At 46.7% G+C, this 14,369-nt stretch overlaps 1 protein-coding gene across 4 annotated transcripts in view; it reads right to left on the minus strand.

The window, feature by feature from the left end:
• FRMD4A (FERM domain containing 4A) overlaps window positions 1-14,369 on the minus strand; it is a 206,992-nt gene that overhangs the window by 116,681 nt on the left and 75,942 nt on the right. For all 4 annotated transcript variants that reach the window (XM_042872845.1, XM_042872844.1, XM_042872846.1 and 1 more), the window contains exon 2: window positions 9,641-9,706. In XM_042872845.1, the coding sequence (XP_042728779.1) occupies window positions 9,641-9,706 (66 nt within the window). The remainder of the gene's footprint in view (window positions 1-9,640; window positions 9,707-14,369) is intronic.

The following is a 14,369-nucleotide window of genomic DNA, read 5'->3' on the forward strand; positions in this document are numbered from 1 at the left end:
AGGAGAGGAGAGGAGAGGAGAGGAGAGGAGAGGAGAGGAGAGGAGAGGAGAGGAGAGGAGAGAATTTTCTGTAAACTGGGTAATGTGGCTTAGACAATCAAGCCTGGCATCCTTCATTCACTGTCAGCTTCATGTTTGTTCAACACAGTCCAATGGCAGCAATAATGAGAAATGTTCCATCTTAAAATGCTAGAAATTGGAAATGCACATTTTCTACCTTGGATTGAAAGAAAATCTGCTATTCTACCTCATGTGTCTTTTTTTTCTTCTGAGCTACACATTTCTATATTCAGTATAAACTGAAATCATCAACTATGTACAATATTAGTTTCAAAAGCTGTTCACTCAGACCGTGCTGTACAGAAATAATTTTCTATTTCTATTCCCATTGGAATGGAAGTGTCTTGGAAGGCATCTTTTGTCTTGTGCCACATTCGGTATTTTCCTACCTGAATTCACTAACTTGTCTTGCCAGAAGGATGTGAAATGGGGAGTGAAGCAGAAGAGGGTCTGATCTGCCCACCACCTTGATGCTCAACCCATTTTGTTCCCACCTTTATGCCTGGCAGCTAAGCCCTGCAGTCGCCCAAGGGGAGAAGGGAGCGGTGTTGGTTGACATGGCTCTGTCCATGGCCGGAGCAGAACTTTGGGGCAACAATGACATATTTCACAGCCACTGTGGGGCAAGCGCAGGTTATGAACAATAGCTCCACTGAAGTCATGGAGCAGCTGAGCCGGGCAGAAACAATTGTGAATGTCTGAACTTCATCCAAGCAATTGTAAGAGTTTTTCTCTGTGATGGAACCACTAGATGCGGGTTCTGCAATTTCTGTGTGAGTGAGTGCACAGTGGAAGGGTACCAGGACAAGTCAAACAGCTGATGCTTTACAAAACTTACGGGGCTAACTCAGAACAGGAGGAGATTTCTCCCTTCATTGGATGCTTTACTGGGACAGTCATCAGCACTCCCAGTGAGCATGAAAGGCTCCATAATTGCTCAGAATTAAAGGTATCTGACAAATTTTAGCAGAACAATGGAAAAAGAATCACTGAATATTTTCACCCATATTTGGTCAGCTGTAAAGAATATCCAGCTCTCAGCACATGCAGTATAAATAAACATATGTCTTCAGCTTATCTACCTCCTGACAGCTCACGGATAGCTCCGCAGCCTGTTTTAGTTTAAATGCAATTTATTCTGGAAGGCTGATAATAGGGATATTGATTATGCAGGCCCTAGGAAATCACACCTACATTTCACTGCATGGAAGAGTGTGATTGTCATTCCCTGTTTATTTTCCTATGAGGCTGTGAGCACTTTTCTGAGGGACTTCATTCCCTGAGGCTCCTGACATGGCGCCTAACAGATGTGCAGGGCTTGTTTATGGGAGTCTTTCAATGTCCAAGAACATAACCAGTTTAGAAACCAGCACGCAGCTTGGAAAGTGGGGAATGCACAGCATTACTATACCAGGTAAGTGCCATCCCCTCCAGTTAACCTCTGAAAGATATGAAATGCCTTCTGCCCTTCTCCTTCCCTAGTGGCAAGGTGAGCCAGAATCTGACTCATTCTTCAGGGTCACTTTGCTGCTGGCAGCCACTGCCTCCTGCCTCTACTTGTCTCATCTTGCCGATTGTCTTCCCAGAGACCTGCAGGTGGCCAAGGAAAAATTTGGAGGAATCAAGCTATCCCTGCTGGGTTTCATTAATTCCCAATCTTGCCTTTCCTATACACAGCCTTTCTTTCTCTAGAGCTGCTTTATTCCAATGACCTCTGCTGCATGTACGGATCCTCCTGAAGGCTCTCCATGCTCCTTGTCCATCTGGGCTAACTGCTGATCCATGCCCTGATGCTTTGTGCCTTTCTCATCCTTCCGTGCCTCTCCAAATCCTGCTTCTGTGAAACCTCACCACATAGCATGAGCTACATTCCCAGTGTCTGAACTTACAGCATTGCTCTCTTCATCAGGGCCATCTTTTCAGTGATGTTCACATAGCACTGGGACTATTTCCATCCACCTTGAGATGATGTGGTTACCCATGGAGAGCCTGAGGAGCATGGAACTCCCAACACATCTCAGATCTGCTGGCCTTGGACCAATTGATTGGGTCTCCATAGCCACATTGGCCTTGCTGGAGCCAGGGTGAACAGCAGAAGCTCTTCCATACCCAGGTTTCTGAGCCCTGCTGAGAATTTCCTTTTGAAGTGCTTATTTCACCTCCTGTCCCATAGCCCTTATCATAAAGTCTTTCCCCTTGAGAAAATCTTCTTTGCCACCTTCATCCTGCCTGAGATCCCTCTTGGCTCTTAAGCCAAATTGTTCGCTCCCTACTTCCGCACATCAAATTTCTTGCTCTTCTACTCCTATGCTCTTCCATTTCCATTTCCAAGGAAATCTTTCCTCCCTCCAGGCTGGATGTCTACAGGCTGCTGTATTCACTGGAGCCTAATCTGAGAATTGAAACCCACAATCTACCAACCAGAAGGGATTAAAATCCAAGGAAATGTTCTGCCTTCTACTCACTGGCAGTCTGCTGCTCCTGGTTGGTTCCTCATACTGAGAAGGCACCATATGTATCTGTCAACCATCAGTGTTTCCTTGGTCCACCCATGCAGCTACTGTGCCCCCCCAGACAGACCCCAAATGCTATGCAGACCACGGATGACAGTGGTGGATGCTTTCTGAGGGCGTTTATCAGAGCTTGCAGAGAAGATCAACACAATGACAGCTTTCAGGCTAAAAGACCCAGATCTTTTAGTCCATTTTTCATGTAACTGTTTGGTAATGTGTTGGAACAGGCTGCTTAGGGAAGTGTAGTCATTGTCCCTGGAGGTGTACAAGAAAAGCATGGTGTGGAACTGGGGGATATGAGTTAATGGGCATCATGGGGACGGGTTGATGGTTGGACATGATGATCTCAGTGGTCTTTTCCAAACTAATGATTCTATGAATCTATGATTTTATTTACCTGGTCAAAGGCAATATCTGTATATTGTGCTGAAGCCAAGTCTGCAGGACATGAACTGACTACAAAAGCCAATAACACTCCCAGCACTATGTTCACTTCAGAGCAACAGTAAACCTACTTTCCTAATGCTACTTTTTGATGAACAGCCAACTTTTCAGTCAAAAAACTCTCAACTCTTCACTTAGCAAGCACACAGACCCAAATCACCAATCTTGACTCCCATTTCCCTATTTGCAGAGCAGTCTCTTTCCTCCATCCCTCTCCATCCCATGGTGACCAAAGCCAGGAGGACATCCGCCCCATTTGCCATTGCTCTCACTGGACTAGAGACGATCAGACTGCTCTAATGGTGATTCAAGAGCCAGGGAAAGGCCAGGAGGAGCCTTTAAGTGGTTCATCCAACAGGAGAGACAGACTGTGGTGAGGGCGTTTCTTGTTTTGTTGATGGTTCTGAAGTTTCACAGCTGCAGACCGCAATATTTTCTAGTGCCAAAGATGCCAAAAATCTACTTTGCAATTTTCCATAAACTGCTCAACTACACTCTTGCTCTTGCTGTAGTTTTTGTTTCTGAAATTAGACATATCAGAGCCCTAGAGCTGCAGTTTGGGAACACAGATCTGAACATCACTTTAGCTCTGATCAATTTAAAATTACAGAATTTATATCAAATTTTGGATCAAGCTTTAATTTGACTCATATCTATTTTTTGCACATTTCCTCAGTGCAAAGGACTGCATTTGGTGAGATTCACAGCGAAAAACTCCATTTGAGCTCCGTCAGCTCTCCAGTTATTTCCCTTCTCTGCAGAAAACGTACATTTTTTCTTTCAAACGGGTGACAGGCCACCACACGACTTCCAGAACCACTCTGAGAACCACTATGAAGCCATCCTGTAAGATGAAGGGACATTTTCTATCTGCTGTGCTGCAGTGTAGAGGTTGAGTGGGAAGAGGAGATGCAGGGAGCCCCCCCAACTGAGAGCCAGCCCATCCCCACACCCCATGCCCTATAGGCGTGCCCTATAAGAAACCCCAGCAGTATTCCTTCTGCAATGGGTGTAATACTCACCCTCACACCCGCTCTCAGAGCTGCCTTCTGCTTCAGTGATGGTTACAAGTGCTCTTGGAGCAGAGCCTGTCTGCACTGCAGGGAGCTGCTGGCTCTCCTGCCTGACTACTGGCACCCAAACGTCTCCATTTACGGTCAGGGCTGTGTGGCTACATTTCTGCATTGGGAGATGATGCTTTTAAGGGGAGGCCAGCTCCCAAGGCCCTGCCTAGAGCCAGTTTTGGCAGTGGAGCAGGGCTGGAGCCCCTCTTCTGCAATCTTTGTGGTATCCCAAGGGGTTTCATCCCATCCTGGTGCTTGTTTTTCTTGCTATGAAGCTGGGACACATCACTGCAATACTCACACAAATACAGTACTCAAAATTAAGTGCATTTTCCTAGTAGGTGTCACCCTCAATACCACCTGAAGGGGAACCTCTGCAGTTTTTCCACCTTGCCAACGCAGGTAACCACCCCACTTATTGACGTGCAAAAGTGAGGCAGCAAGAAAACACTAGTGATCCCCAGCTGATTGCAATCTTCTGACCATGAGTAATACTAAAAATATTGCCAAAAACTCCAACAGCATCTTGGGAGGAGATGAGAACATTTTATTCCTCTTTATTACCATTATTGGTGGAGTCATTGCTCTCAAAAGGTGCTGTATAATTCCCCAAGACTGAGAGTGAGGCTGAGTGTGGAGGAGCAAAGGTTCCTGGTTCCTTGGCCTGAGCATCTCCTCCAGAACCCCCACGCTGCTGTCACCACTCACTGGCTTTTGGTCTGACTTGGAAGCATCTCCAAACTTGGAAGCTTACTCCAAGCTTAATAATGACTTAAGAAGTGATAATATGGACTTTCATGTGGATTATCCACCCAAACACCCATGGACTAGCGTGATGATAACTTCCACATCCCTCTCCTTGGCCCTTCCAAGTTGGGCTCGGTGCTCTTAGGGAAAAATCAAACTCACAATATTTCCTCTGATCAAATTTCAGACCCCACAGACAGCTCTGCTCCAAGCCACAAATGAGTTCTGTTCCTGCAATAACTCTTGCAGAGAGAAAAAATTAGGAGGCTTAGCACTTTTGGATGCCGATGGCTGGAGCTGCAAATGGATAACGCACCAGCAGCCAGCACAGACGTGGTGAGGATGTGGGACTCGGCCAGCACGGAAAAAAACATGTTTACAAAAATCAAGATGAAAAGGAATGAAGAGCCAATTATGCAAAACTCTTTAAATAAAGCAGTGCAAGCCTGTCCCGTGCAGCAGACAAATGATCCACAACCACATGAAAATAATATAAGGGATAGCAAGGCTGAGAGCAGGGGATGTGAGAAAATCCATTTTCTAGGAGCAGGGAAGAGGACTTGCTTGCTGAAAAGGATTAGCTGGATAAAGCCAAAACTTTCTAAAAAAATCTCTTGCATAAGGATCTAAAGATGCATCAAACAGCAATAGGAAAAGAACTGCCTGTACAAAGATCTGAGGAGCCACGCTCTGCTCCTGCTCACAATGAAAATGCTGTCAGAAAAGTCTTATGTAAACTTGCCACACACAACACATCATCAACAGACATTTATCAAATGAAACACATACCAAATGCAACTCTTCATAATCCTAAGTCAAACAGGCTTTGAGTTTCAGACCCTCAGGAAGAGATTTCCATATGATTCTCCTCTGCTGAGTTTATGACTAAACCTGAATTTCGGCATTTATCTGACAAAATGCCCTGGAGAGGGCTCTCGTTTATCCTCCAAGCCTGTGTCTGTGCCCTTCCTGAGCTGCTGCTCTACTGCTCTGCAGCCACCCATCTAGGGGGAAAAAAGCTGTAGTCCAGACCACTTGATTGCCTAAAGCAAGGATGGCTTCACTGGTGGTGGTAACTCAAAGCCCTGTGTGCTATGTGCCATCACCCAAGCATTTGCAGCATGGCTTATAAAAGCTGCCTTTGAGCCAGAAGCTGACTTTTGGGGCTCTGCAATGCAAATAAAACAGATGTGCCCGAGGGGGTCCCACCAGAAGCATCTGTGTGGCCGGCCTCCCAGCTCTTTGTAGTTTGGGAAGAGGATCTGCGGTGTTGAAACATTTCAGTGTGGTCTGGAGGAGCTGTCAAACGGAGCCAAGGCCGACTCCTGCGAGCAACCACAGGATCATTTACCACTTGCCATCCTCCTGCAGACTGAGGTATGGTCCTTGTTAACCATCCAGTCATATGTTTCAAGAGCTGTATTCATAACCCCCTGAGTCTGATCACAGCTAATTCGCAGGCAAAAAGGAGTATATTTGCTTAATGCACTGCTCTGTGCAAACATGCTGATTGTTCCCAGATGCATCTGTTTTTACCCAACAGCCCTCAGGCAGCAGCAGAGAAAATAATTTCAGCTCCCTGGAGCCAGTGGCCGAAGCAGTTTCAAGATGCGCCAGAAGCCCTCCCGCATCTCTTTGAGGGAGCTGTACCCAGCTCAGTCATTCCATCAGACCCAGCTCCTTCTGCTGTTTTTTGCCATCCTGAAATACAGATTTCCGTTCACGCAGCAGGATCTGCAACCTTCCTATAACCAGAGCATGTGAGATCACACACAAGTGCTGCAAGGCTACATAAAGCCCAAACCAGGTAAGGATGCTATTTTAATCTCATCCACAGTGAAGAGATCAGTTCAACTGATTCCCAGCAGTCTCCCTTAAACGTGCCACACCAGCATGAAATTTGCTTTGGAAAAGCTTCCAGGAAAGGTTGAGGTTGGTTGGAAGGGACATGTTTTACATGGGAATTTGAGAGCTCTCCTCATGAGCAGTGTAAGCCAACACAGATTACTAAGGCCCAACACAGTGATGGAAGAATCTCTTCCATGGCATAAGCCAAGAGATCATCCCTCATCAGCCTGTGGTGAGATATCCATAGATAAACACAGCTTTGAAGTGGCAGCCAGAAGCTCTGAATTGGATGAAGATTGTATTTACAACTATGAGAAAAGTTGATAACCAAAGCAAAGGTGCTCAGACCTTACAAAACTTTTATCTCCAATCTCAGCACAAGTTCTGAGCTGAACAGATCAGCTGGTGAGGTTTTCCTTGGCAAAGAGCACATCATTCTCATGGCTGAATACTTCCCACTCCGTGCTGCTGCCTGGAGCAGACCATCCTATGACCCCCCCAAAGCTGGCAGCTTTGCAGGAACACCAGTGTTTTGCCCATATTTGCAAAGAATCAGTATTGGAGACACGAATCCAAACATCCCCTTCCTCTGCAGTCTGCTCTACCCCAGAGTGCTGTATTTGCTATATCTGTGAGCTGCCTCTGCTAACAGCATCATTTATCCAGAAAAGCACCTAAGATGCCTCAGTGGGCAATCCTGTGCACACATAGCAGAGCACTGTTTTCAGAGCTGGGTCAAGCTGTGTGCAGCAGAGGTGACTGCATTTTCTGGACATGAATTTTTCACACTCGCACCTCCTGGCTTTCCTCATTCATACATTACTTGAGAGCAGCAAAAAAGATTTATTGCGCAAATAAAATTCAGCCATGGGTCACTTGCAGACTAGTTAGTGTGATTTACAGAGCAATTCATGTCCTATATTGATCACTAGAAATTCCCACTGAAGGTGTGATCAAACGCTTAAAAAAATACATCACGTGAGCAGTTCCAGTGTTTCCCAACCCAGCCTCCTCCACTCTCATTACCAGTGCAGCTATTGTGTCTTTCCTGTTTGCACAGTGCTATTGAGAATAGCCCCAAACAAGAAACTGGGCAGTGCAGCTTGTATAGATTCCTGTGATGTATTCAGAGGGCAATGAGGCACTGGCATTGCTACCCAGAGAAGCTGTGGGTGCCCCATCCCTGGAGGTGCTCAAAGCCAGGCTGGATGGGACCCTGGGCAGCCTGAGCTGGTGGGGAAACTGAGCCCATGGCAGGGGGTTGGAGCTGGGTGATCTTTAAGGTCCCTTCCAACCTAAGCCATTCTGTGATTCTATGATTATTGGTGTTGCAAGCAATGCTTTAGCAAAGCCATACTCCAAAAAGCAATGCAATTCTCATGCAATTAAGAAAAACTTCAGAGACATCTCTATGAAACAGGAAGCCAAGTACATCCTTGTAATGGATGCGCTTATGGCTGTGCCTATGGATGCAATACAAAGTTGGACAGAAACCCCTGAGCTATCTGCAAAGCCTCAGTGAGGTGGGTGAAAGCTTGTGCAGGAATGCTCACTGTGCAGAATTTGGCACCACAGAATCATAGAATCCTTTGAGCTGGAAGGGACCTCTGAAAGCCATCTAGTCCAAATCCCTTGCAATGAACAGGGACAGCACAGCTAGATCAGGTTGCTCAGGGTCTGATCCAGCCTGGCTTTGAAAGTCCCACATCTCTGAACAACCTGTGCCAGAAAGATTTTTTCATCTCCATTGTTCTGTCATCACAGACCCTGCTAAGGAGTCTGTCCCCTTCTTTCCTGTAGCTCCCTTTTAGATACTGAAAGGCCACTCTCAGATCTCTCTGGAGCCTTCTCTTTTCCAAGCAGAACACCTCCAGCTCTCTCAGCCTGTCCTGTTGGGGAAGGTGTTCCGTCCCTTGGATCATTCTGTGGCTCTCCTCTAAATGCAGTCCAACAGGTCCATGTCTCTCCTGTTCTGAGGACCCAGTGGATATCATGGGTATGGCATTTCACTCTAACTAATGAGTTATAATTAATCATTAAGCTATTCCCCTTCCAGCCCATGGCTGATGGCTAGCACCTGGGTGCACTCTGACCGCACAGCCCAGCGCACACCGCATGTCTCAGGGAGCTGTGGGATTCCATCTTTTCAGTCATTAAGGACTCAGGACCTCACCACCCTTAGCATTTTGTTAATGATGTTTTTAAGCAACTTTCCAGCAGTGGGGTTGAACATGCTTCCGGCGATTCATGGCACCTCCAGCTATCCCTGTTCAGATTTCCTCGGGTGGGATCCTGCTCCCCCAGCTATCAGCTGCCTCGTGGTTCTGCAGCCATGGGAAGTTTCATTTCCTGCTTCTGGGGCTGCCCAGCAGCATTTGCAAAAAGGAAAGGCATTCTTCTCATTCTTGCTGTTAACCTGTTGGTGACCTCTGAGGAGTGAGCCAAAATTGTCGGGAAGGCTCAGGATGTGGCAACATTCATGAGCCCATGGCCAGCACCAGAATCTCATTCTCCTTCATTCTCTACTATTGTTACTTTTTTAAATAGGAGGATAATTTACAGATGTATTTTAACGCATACTTGTGTTTGATTTTTTAGCCTTTGAAGTGTCTCCAGTGATGTCTGCCCACGGCACCAGCACTGCATCCTGAGCATCATAAACCAAGTTTAGTGGCAAGTAACGGGATGGAAACCCAGGCTGGGGGTATTGTAAGAAGATGTAATATTTTGCTCCACTAAGTGATATAGTAATAGCATCAAAAATGACCTGACCTGCTTTTCTGTCCTAATAGGGGGGACTGGGACTGTTAGCACAAAGCCCTTCCCACAAGCATGTTATCCCTGATACAAATACAGCACTGCATGCAATCTCAGCATCAAGTTGCTGAGAAAACCAAATGAAAACCTTTTCCTCTCCCTTTTTATCCTGGACTATTTGGAGATGGAGAAACATGCAGTTCCTACCTGGACGAGGAGCTCCAGCTTCCTGTCATCAAGGAGGTGCACTTGGCATCTGCGGCCCTCCGTCATCTGCAGGAGAGAAGAGACACGAGGCTCAGGGCGTGTGGCTTTCTATCTTGGCATGCTGTGTGACTGCCGCCCTGGGCCGGCTGTTCCATGCCCACCGCCCTCTGGTGCAGACCTTTCCCTAGCACCCCCTGCCCCTCCCCTGGCGCAGCTCCACGCCGTTCCCTCGGTCCCTGTCGCTGTCACACAGAGCAGAGCTCAGCGCTGCCCTCCGCACCCTGGGAGGAGCTGCAGCCGCCGTGACGCCTCCCCTCAGCTCCTCTGCTCTGGGCTGAGAAACCCAGGGCCCTCAGCTGCTCCTCACACACCTCGCCCTCCAGACCCTTCCCCATCTTCGTAGCCTTCCTTTAGATGCTCTTTAACAGCTTTATGTTTATTATATTGGTTCACCGGTGCTTACATATCAGTATGATTTATTCCAACTCTTAACATGTACGACGGCATCAATTACAGTTTTATGTATATTAAGTTGCTTCTTCCAAGGTACTGTGGGTTGAGGTAGTGAGAAGTAAATGAGCTATTGCCTGAGGGAACGACTCTACAGTCAGCCAAGGCCTTTCTCAGTTCTTGTGAAGAGGAACAACTTTGCTTTGCACAGCCACGGCTCCAGGCTCTGCCCCTAAAGCCCTCACATACACACACAATCCCACTAATGGGATAAGAGCAGTCTAAGCCTCTTTCACTCTAGGAAATCTCTTCCTCGGCATGATTTGGGCAGCGTTCAGGCAGCACCAAGGCAAACACACATGCCTTGGCCCTGCTGTGCTGCTCAGCCTCCTGGTAACCCACCACACTCCATCCAAGGGACATCCTGAGTGTTGGGAGAGCTGAGGAGACATGCATAGCCTAGGCAGTCATGGCCATGGCACAAGGTCTTCATCCTCAGCCATAGAATCATAGATTTACTAAGGTTGGAAAAGACCACCAGGATCACCCAACAGCCCACCTACCACCAATATTGCCCACTAAACCACGTCCCTCAGTACCACGTGTTTTGAACACCTCCAGGAACAGTGACTCCACCACCTCACTAGGCATCCTGCCCCAGTGTCCAACAACTCTTTTGGAGAGGAAGCTTTTCCTAATACCAAATCTGACCTCCCCTGGTGCAACTTGAGGCCATTCTGTCTCGTCCTATTGCTGCTGCCTTGGAGAAGACACTGCTTCCCCTTCACCACAGCCTCCTTTCAGGCATTTGTAGAGAGTGATAACTTCTCCCCTGAGCTTCCTCTTCTCCAGTCAAACAATCCCATCTCCAGCACTACCTTCTCATGCTGCTGGTTGACTCTCCTAGATGCTCCTGTCCTCTTCACCAGTTCTGTCCCATGTCCACCTCCCCACCTCCTGGAGTCAGGACAGATCAGTCCTTGTCCAGGTTCCCGGCCTCTTCCCTATAGCAAAAATTCAGATGTGATAAATACCTCTTCTCATAAGGTATATTATTTGGTAAGAGATTTTCTCTGCAAACTGTTTCTTAAGCAGCATTCAGTGTGGTTGTGCAGCTATGGACAAAGCTCAGAGCACTCTGCTTCCATCTCTCTCTCACACCCTTGCTGTCAGAGCTGCAACATCCCCAAGATAGGGAGTGTGCATCAATACTGAAGTTTTAATACGTGTTTACCCAAGGCAAGAAAGAAAGCAGTGATTTTCTCATGGTGGTGACACGTGATGGCAGGGACAGGAGCACAGTCCAGCACTAACATGTAGCACCAGATCAGTTATACAAAGTGGAAGTGAGAAAAAAAAAAAGAACGTAAAAGAAGCAAGAAGGAAAATTGACTGAGGTGATGTTTAGTATTTCAGAAAAAGACATTCCACGCTTTTCCAACCTAGAGTTTTGTATCCTGCTGCTTACATAAATCCCAAATGCGAACAGCTGGTAGCTGGCAGTATCCAAATGTAGTGAAACTGAAAGGCAGCACAGATGATCGACAAATTGCAAATTCATGAGCATCACTCACAGAAATGGGGGGAGGAAAGAGGAGTGGAGCTAGGGAAATCATGCTATTTTCACATCAGCTCACCCCCAGCACCTCTGTCCATCAGCAAAACCTTGGTGGCTCTCAAAGACCATGGTAGTTTTTATAGTTTGATCGTGCCACCCGTGAGCACACTACTCAGGGCAGTACTACTCAGACCACTGGTGAGCATACTACACTTTAATTCTTTAGTGTCACTTCGCTGCTGTGCCTCTTAGTGGTTTGAAGGTTTGTGTTACAGGCTACTCACCCTAACCCCTCTCCCCCCTCCTCTCTGCTTTATTATTCTGCCAGGCATTTGAAGCCCACACTACACGCTTTTTACCTTCATCAGAGCAATACAAACTCTGCTAGATTGTCAAAGTTTTGTTTTACAGCAATGTTTTACAGCATAGCAAGAAGGAACTGTTTTGGTACAGGCTATCCATGTGGAAGATGGTGCTTCTGATGCTTTGCAGTTTCACTTCTCTATGGTATCTGTTACACAGCAACAAGAGACTGAGGAACAAGGCAAAGAATCCCTTCTGCTTCTCTGTGTAACAAGAATGAAAGCCAACACCAGAGCCCTATGGATGGGACTGTGGGACCAGGAGGTCACTAAAGATGAGCTGAGCAACACCAGAATTTGGATAATGGAACTCTGCTAGGAAAGAACTGTGGTTCTCCACACCTGAAATTGTTACCCTGAAAAAGATGGGGGAAGCTGAAAACTATGAGGCACAAAGGTGTGGGTTTCCCCTCAACACAGAAAAGTAAAATCTCAGCATAGAAGAAGCAATATTGGACAGAGCGGTTGATAGTAGAAAAGGACACTTGATGTGAAGGGAAGTGGAGAAGTTTGCTCCTGATCATGTCCCAGTTTTCACTGTGACTTCAGTGACTTAGTTTCCTGTATCATCAGCACAGGCCCCTAGTTGCCTTCTGGAGGTTAGAAGCCATCTAGTCTAACTTCAGAAAGTAAAAATTCACGTGCCTAATATTTCCTGACAGTCCTGATGTCCATGATGCTCAAACCAAAGAGATGCATAATGGGCAGGATAGCTGACCCAGCTTCATCCTACACTTGGGTTTTCTATACCTGAAGCCATGCCCTAGTGTTAAATTCAGACAACTCTCCAACATGGGGTTCAGGCTGTAGCATCCACATTTACTCCCTGCACCTCTGACACTTCCCAACAAGTGTGAAGAGCTGGGGCTGTGCTACAGACTCAGTGCTAACATTTCACCCATATGACAGAGAGCAGCATTCTTCATATGTGAAGAGGGGCCAGATGCACTTTGTGGGCCAGACTGATCGCGAATTCAGATGGGAATTATGCAGCAAAACACACAACAGCTTTTTTGTTTGTTTTCTGAAACTTCTCAGTACGTCACATTCTGAAAACTGTCACTTCTTCTAGTGCCTGTACGTGCAGTATGACCCCAGAGTGCTCGAAGAGCTGAACGTGAGCACTTTTAGAAAGCTGAGGATAACGCATCTCCACACCATACAGACACAGATGGTGCTTGTGAGGCACATGAAAATGTGAAGAAACCCATTTGTACAGATGAGGTGGTAGATGCTCAGGAGAGCTGATCACATACAGGGCATCATGCTTTACCTGCGCCCTGGCTTTTGGAGAAGAGTAGGATCTGGGAAGACCTGACTGCTTTCTACAGCTCCCGGAAAGGAAGTTGTAGACAGGTGGTGGTTGGCCTCTTCTCCCTGTAACAGCCATAGGAGAAGAGATAGTGGCTTTAAGTGGGTAAGAGATAAGTGCCAGAGGTGGGTCAGGTTGGATATTAGGAAAAAAATTATTCTCAGAAGAGTGGTGAGGCATTGGCACAGGCTGTCCAGGGAGGTGAGGGAGTCACCATCCCTGGAGGTGATCAAGAAACATGTAGATGTGGCACTGAGAGACGTGGTTACGGACATGGATTGGACTGCATGATCTTTGTGATCTTTTCCAACATCAATGATTCTATGACTCTGCACCTGGAAGAATGATTCTGCCCTCCTTTGCAAGACACTTTGGGGGACGTCAGTGACAAGTTTTGACGTATGCACGTGATCATGTGAATGTGCTACAGAAAGGAAGTATCTCTCCTGGTTACTTGTGGGATCTTCTGCATCTTGGCTGCTTTTCTCAAGGAAAAGACGTTTTAGTTACCTTTGTCACAAGCAACAGACTTTAAATATCGTTTGAAGGCTCCTACCCAAATATTTACATGACGGTTTTCCTAAGAAAGACCATCTGGCAGCTGTTTTGCACTGCTGCACGAACCACTCTGCCGACTTCCCTCCTCTCTATTCATCTTTGCTGTAACTCCAAACATAGGTTTGGAGCGTTCTATAAACTGTCTGTGGCATCTCAGACGGTTGCTGCACTGTGCTCTGCTAGTCCCTGTGTGTGTCATCTTGTCACTAAATTATCTGCAACTGTCCACAGAACTGCTGCATCCACTGCAAACAGCAAAGGCAGCAGGAAGGAATGACTCCAAAGGGAACCTTTCCCTTTCAAAATGAAAAAATCCTCTTGGTGAAGGCACTGTCACACTAAATAACTCCAAGGCACCAAATGCAAATGCTATTTACAATGGCAGTTCTATAAATACTCGTGGCACGTTTCATTAGCCGGTGACTACAGAAATAAAGAGGATACGGTGTTTTCTTCCATGACTCAAATCAGAAATTATAATTGGAGGCA

Source organism: Lagopus leucura, unplaced genomic scaffold (genome assembly GCF_019238085.1).
Source record: "Lagopus leucura isolate 7727_CA_CO unplaced genomic scaffold, USGS_WTPT01 Super-Scaffold_100008, whole genome shotgun sequence".
Classification (NCBI taxonomy): Eukaryota; Metazoa; Chordata; class Aves; order Galliformes; family Phasianidae; genus Lagopus; species Lagopus leucura.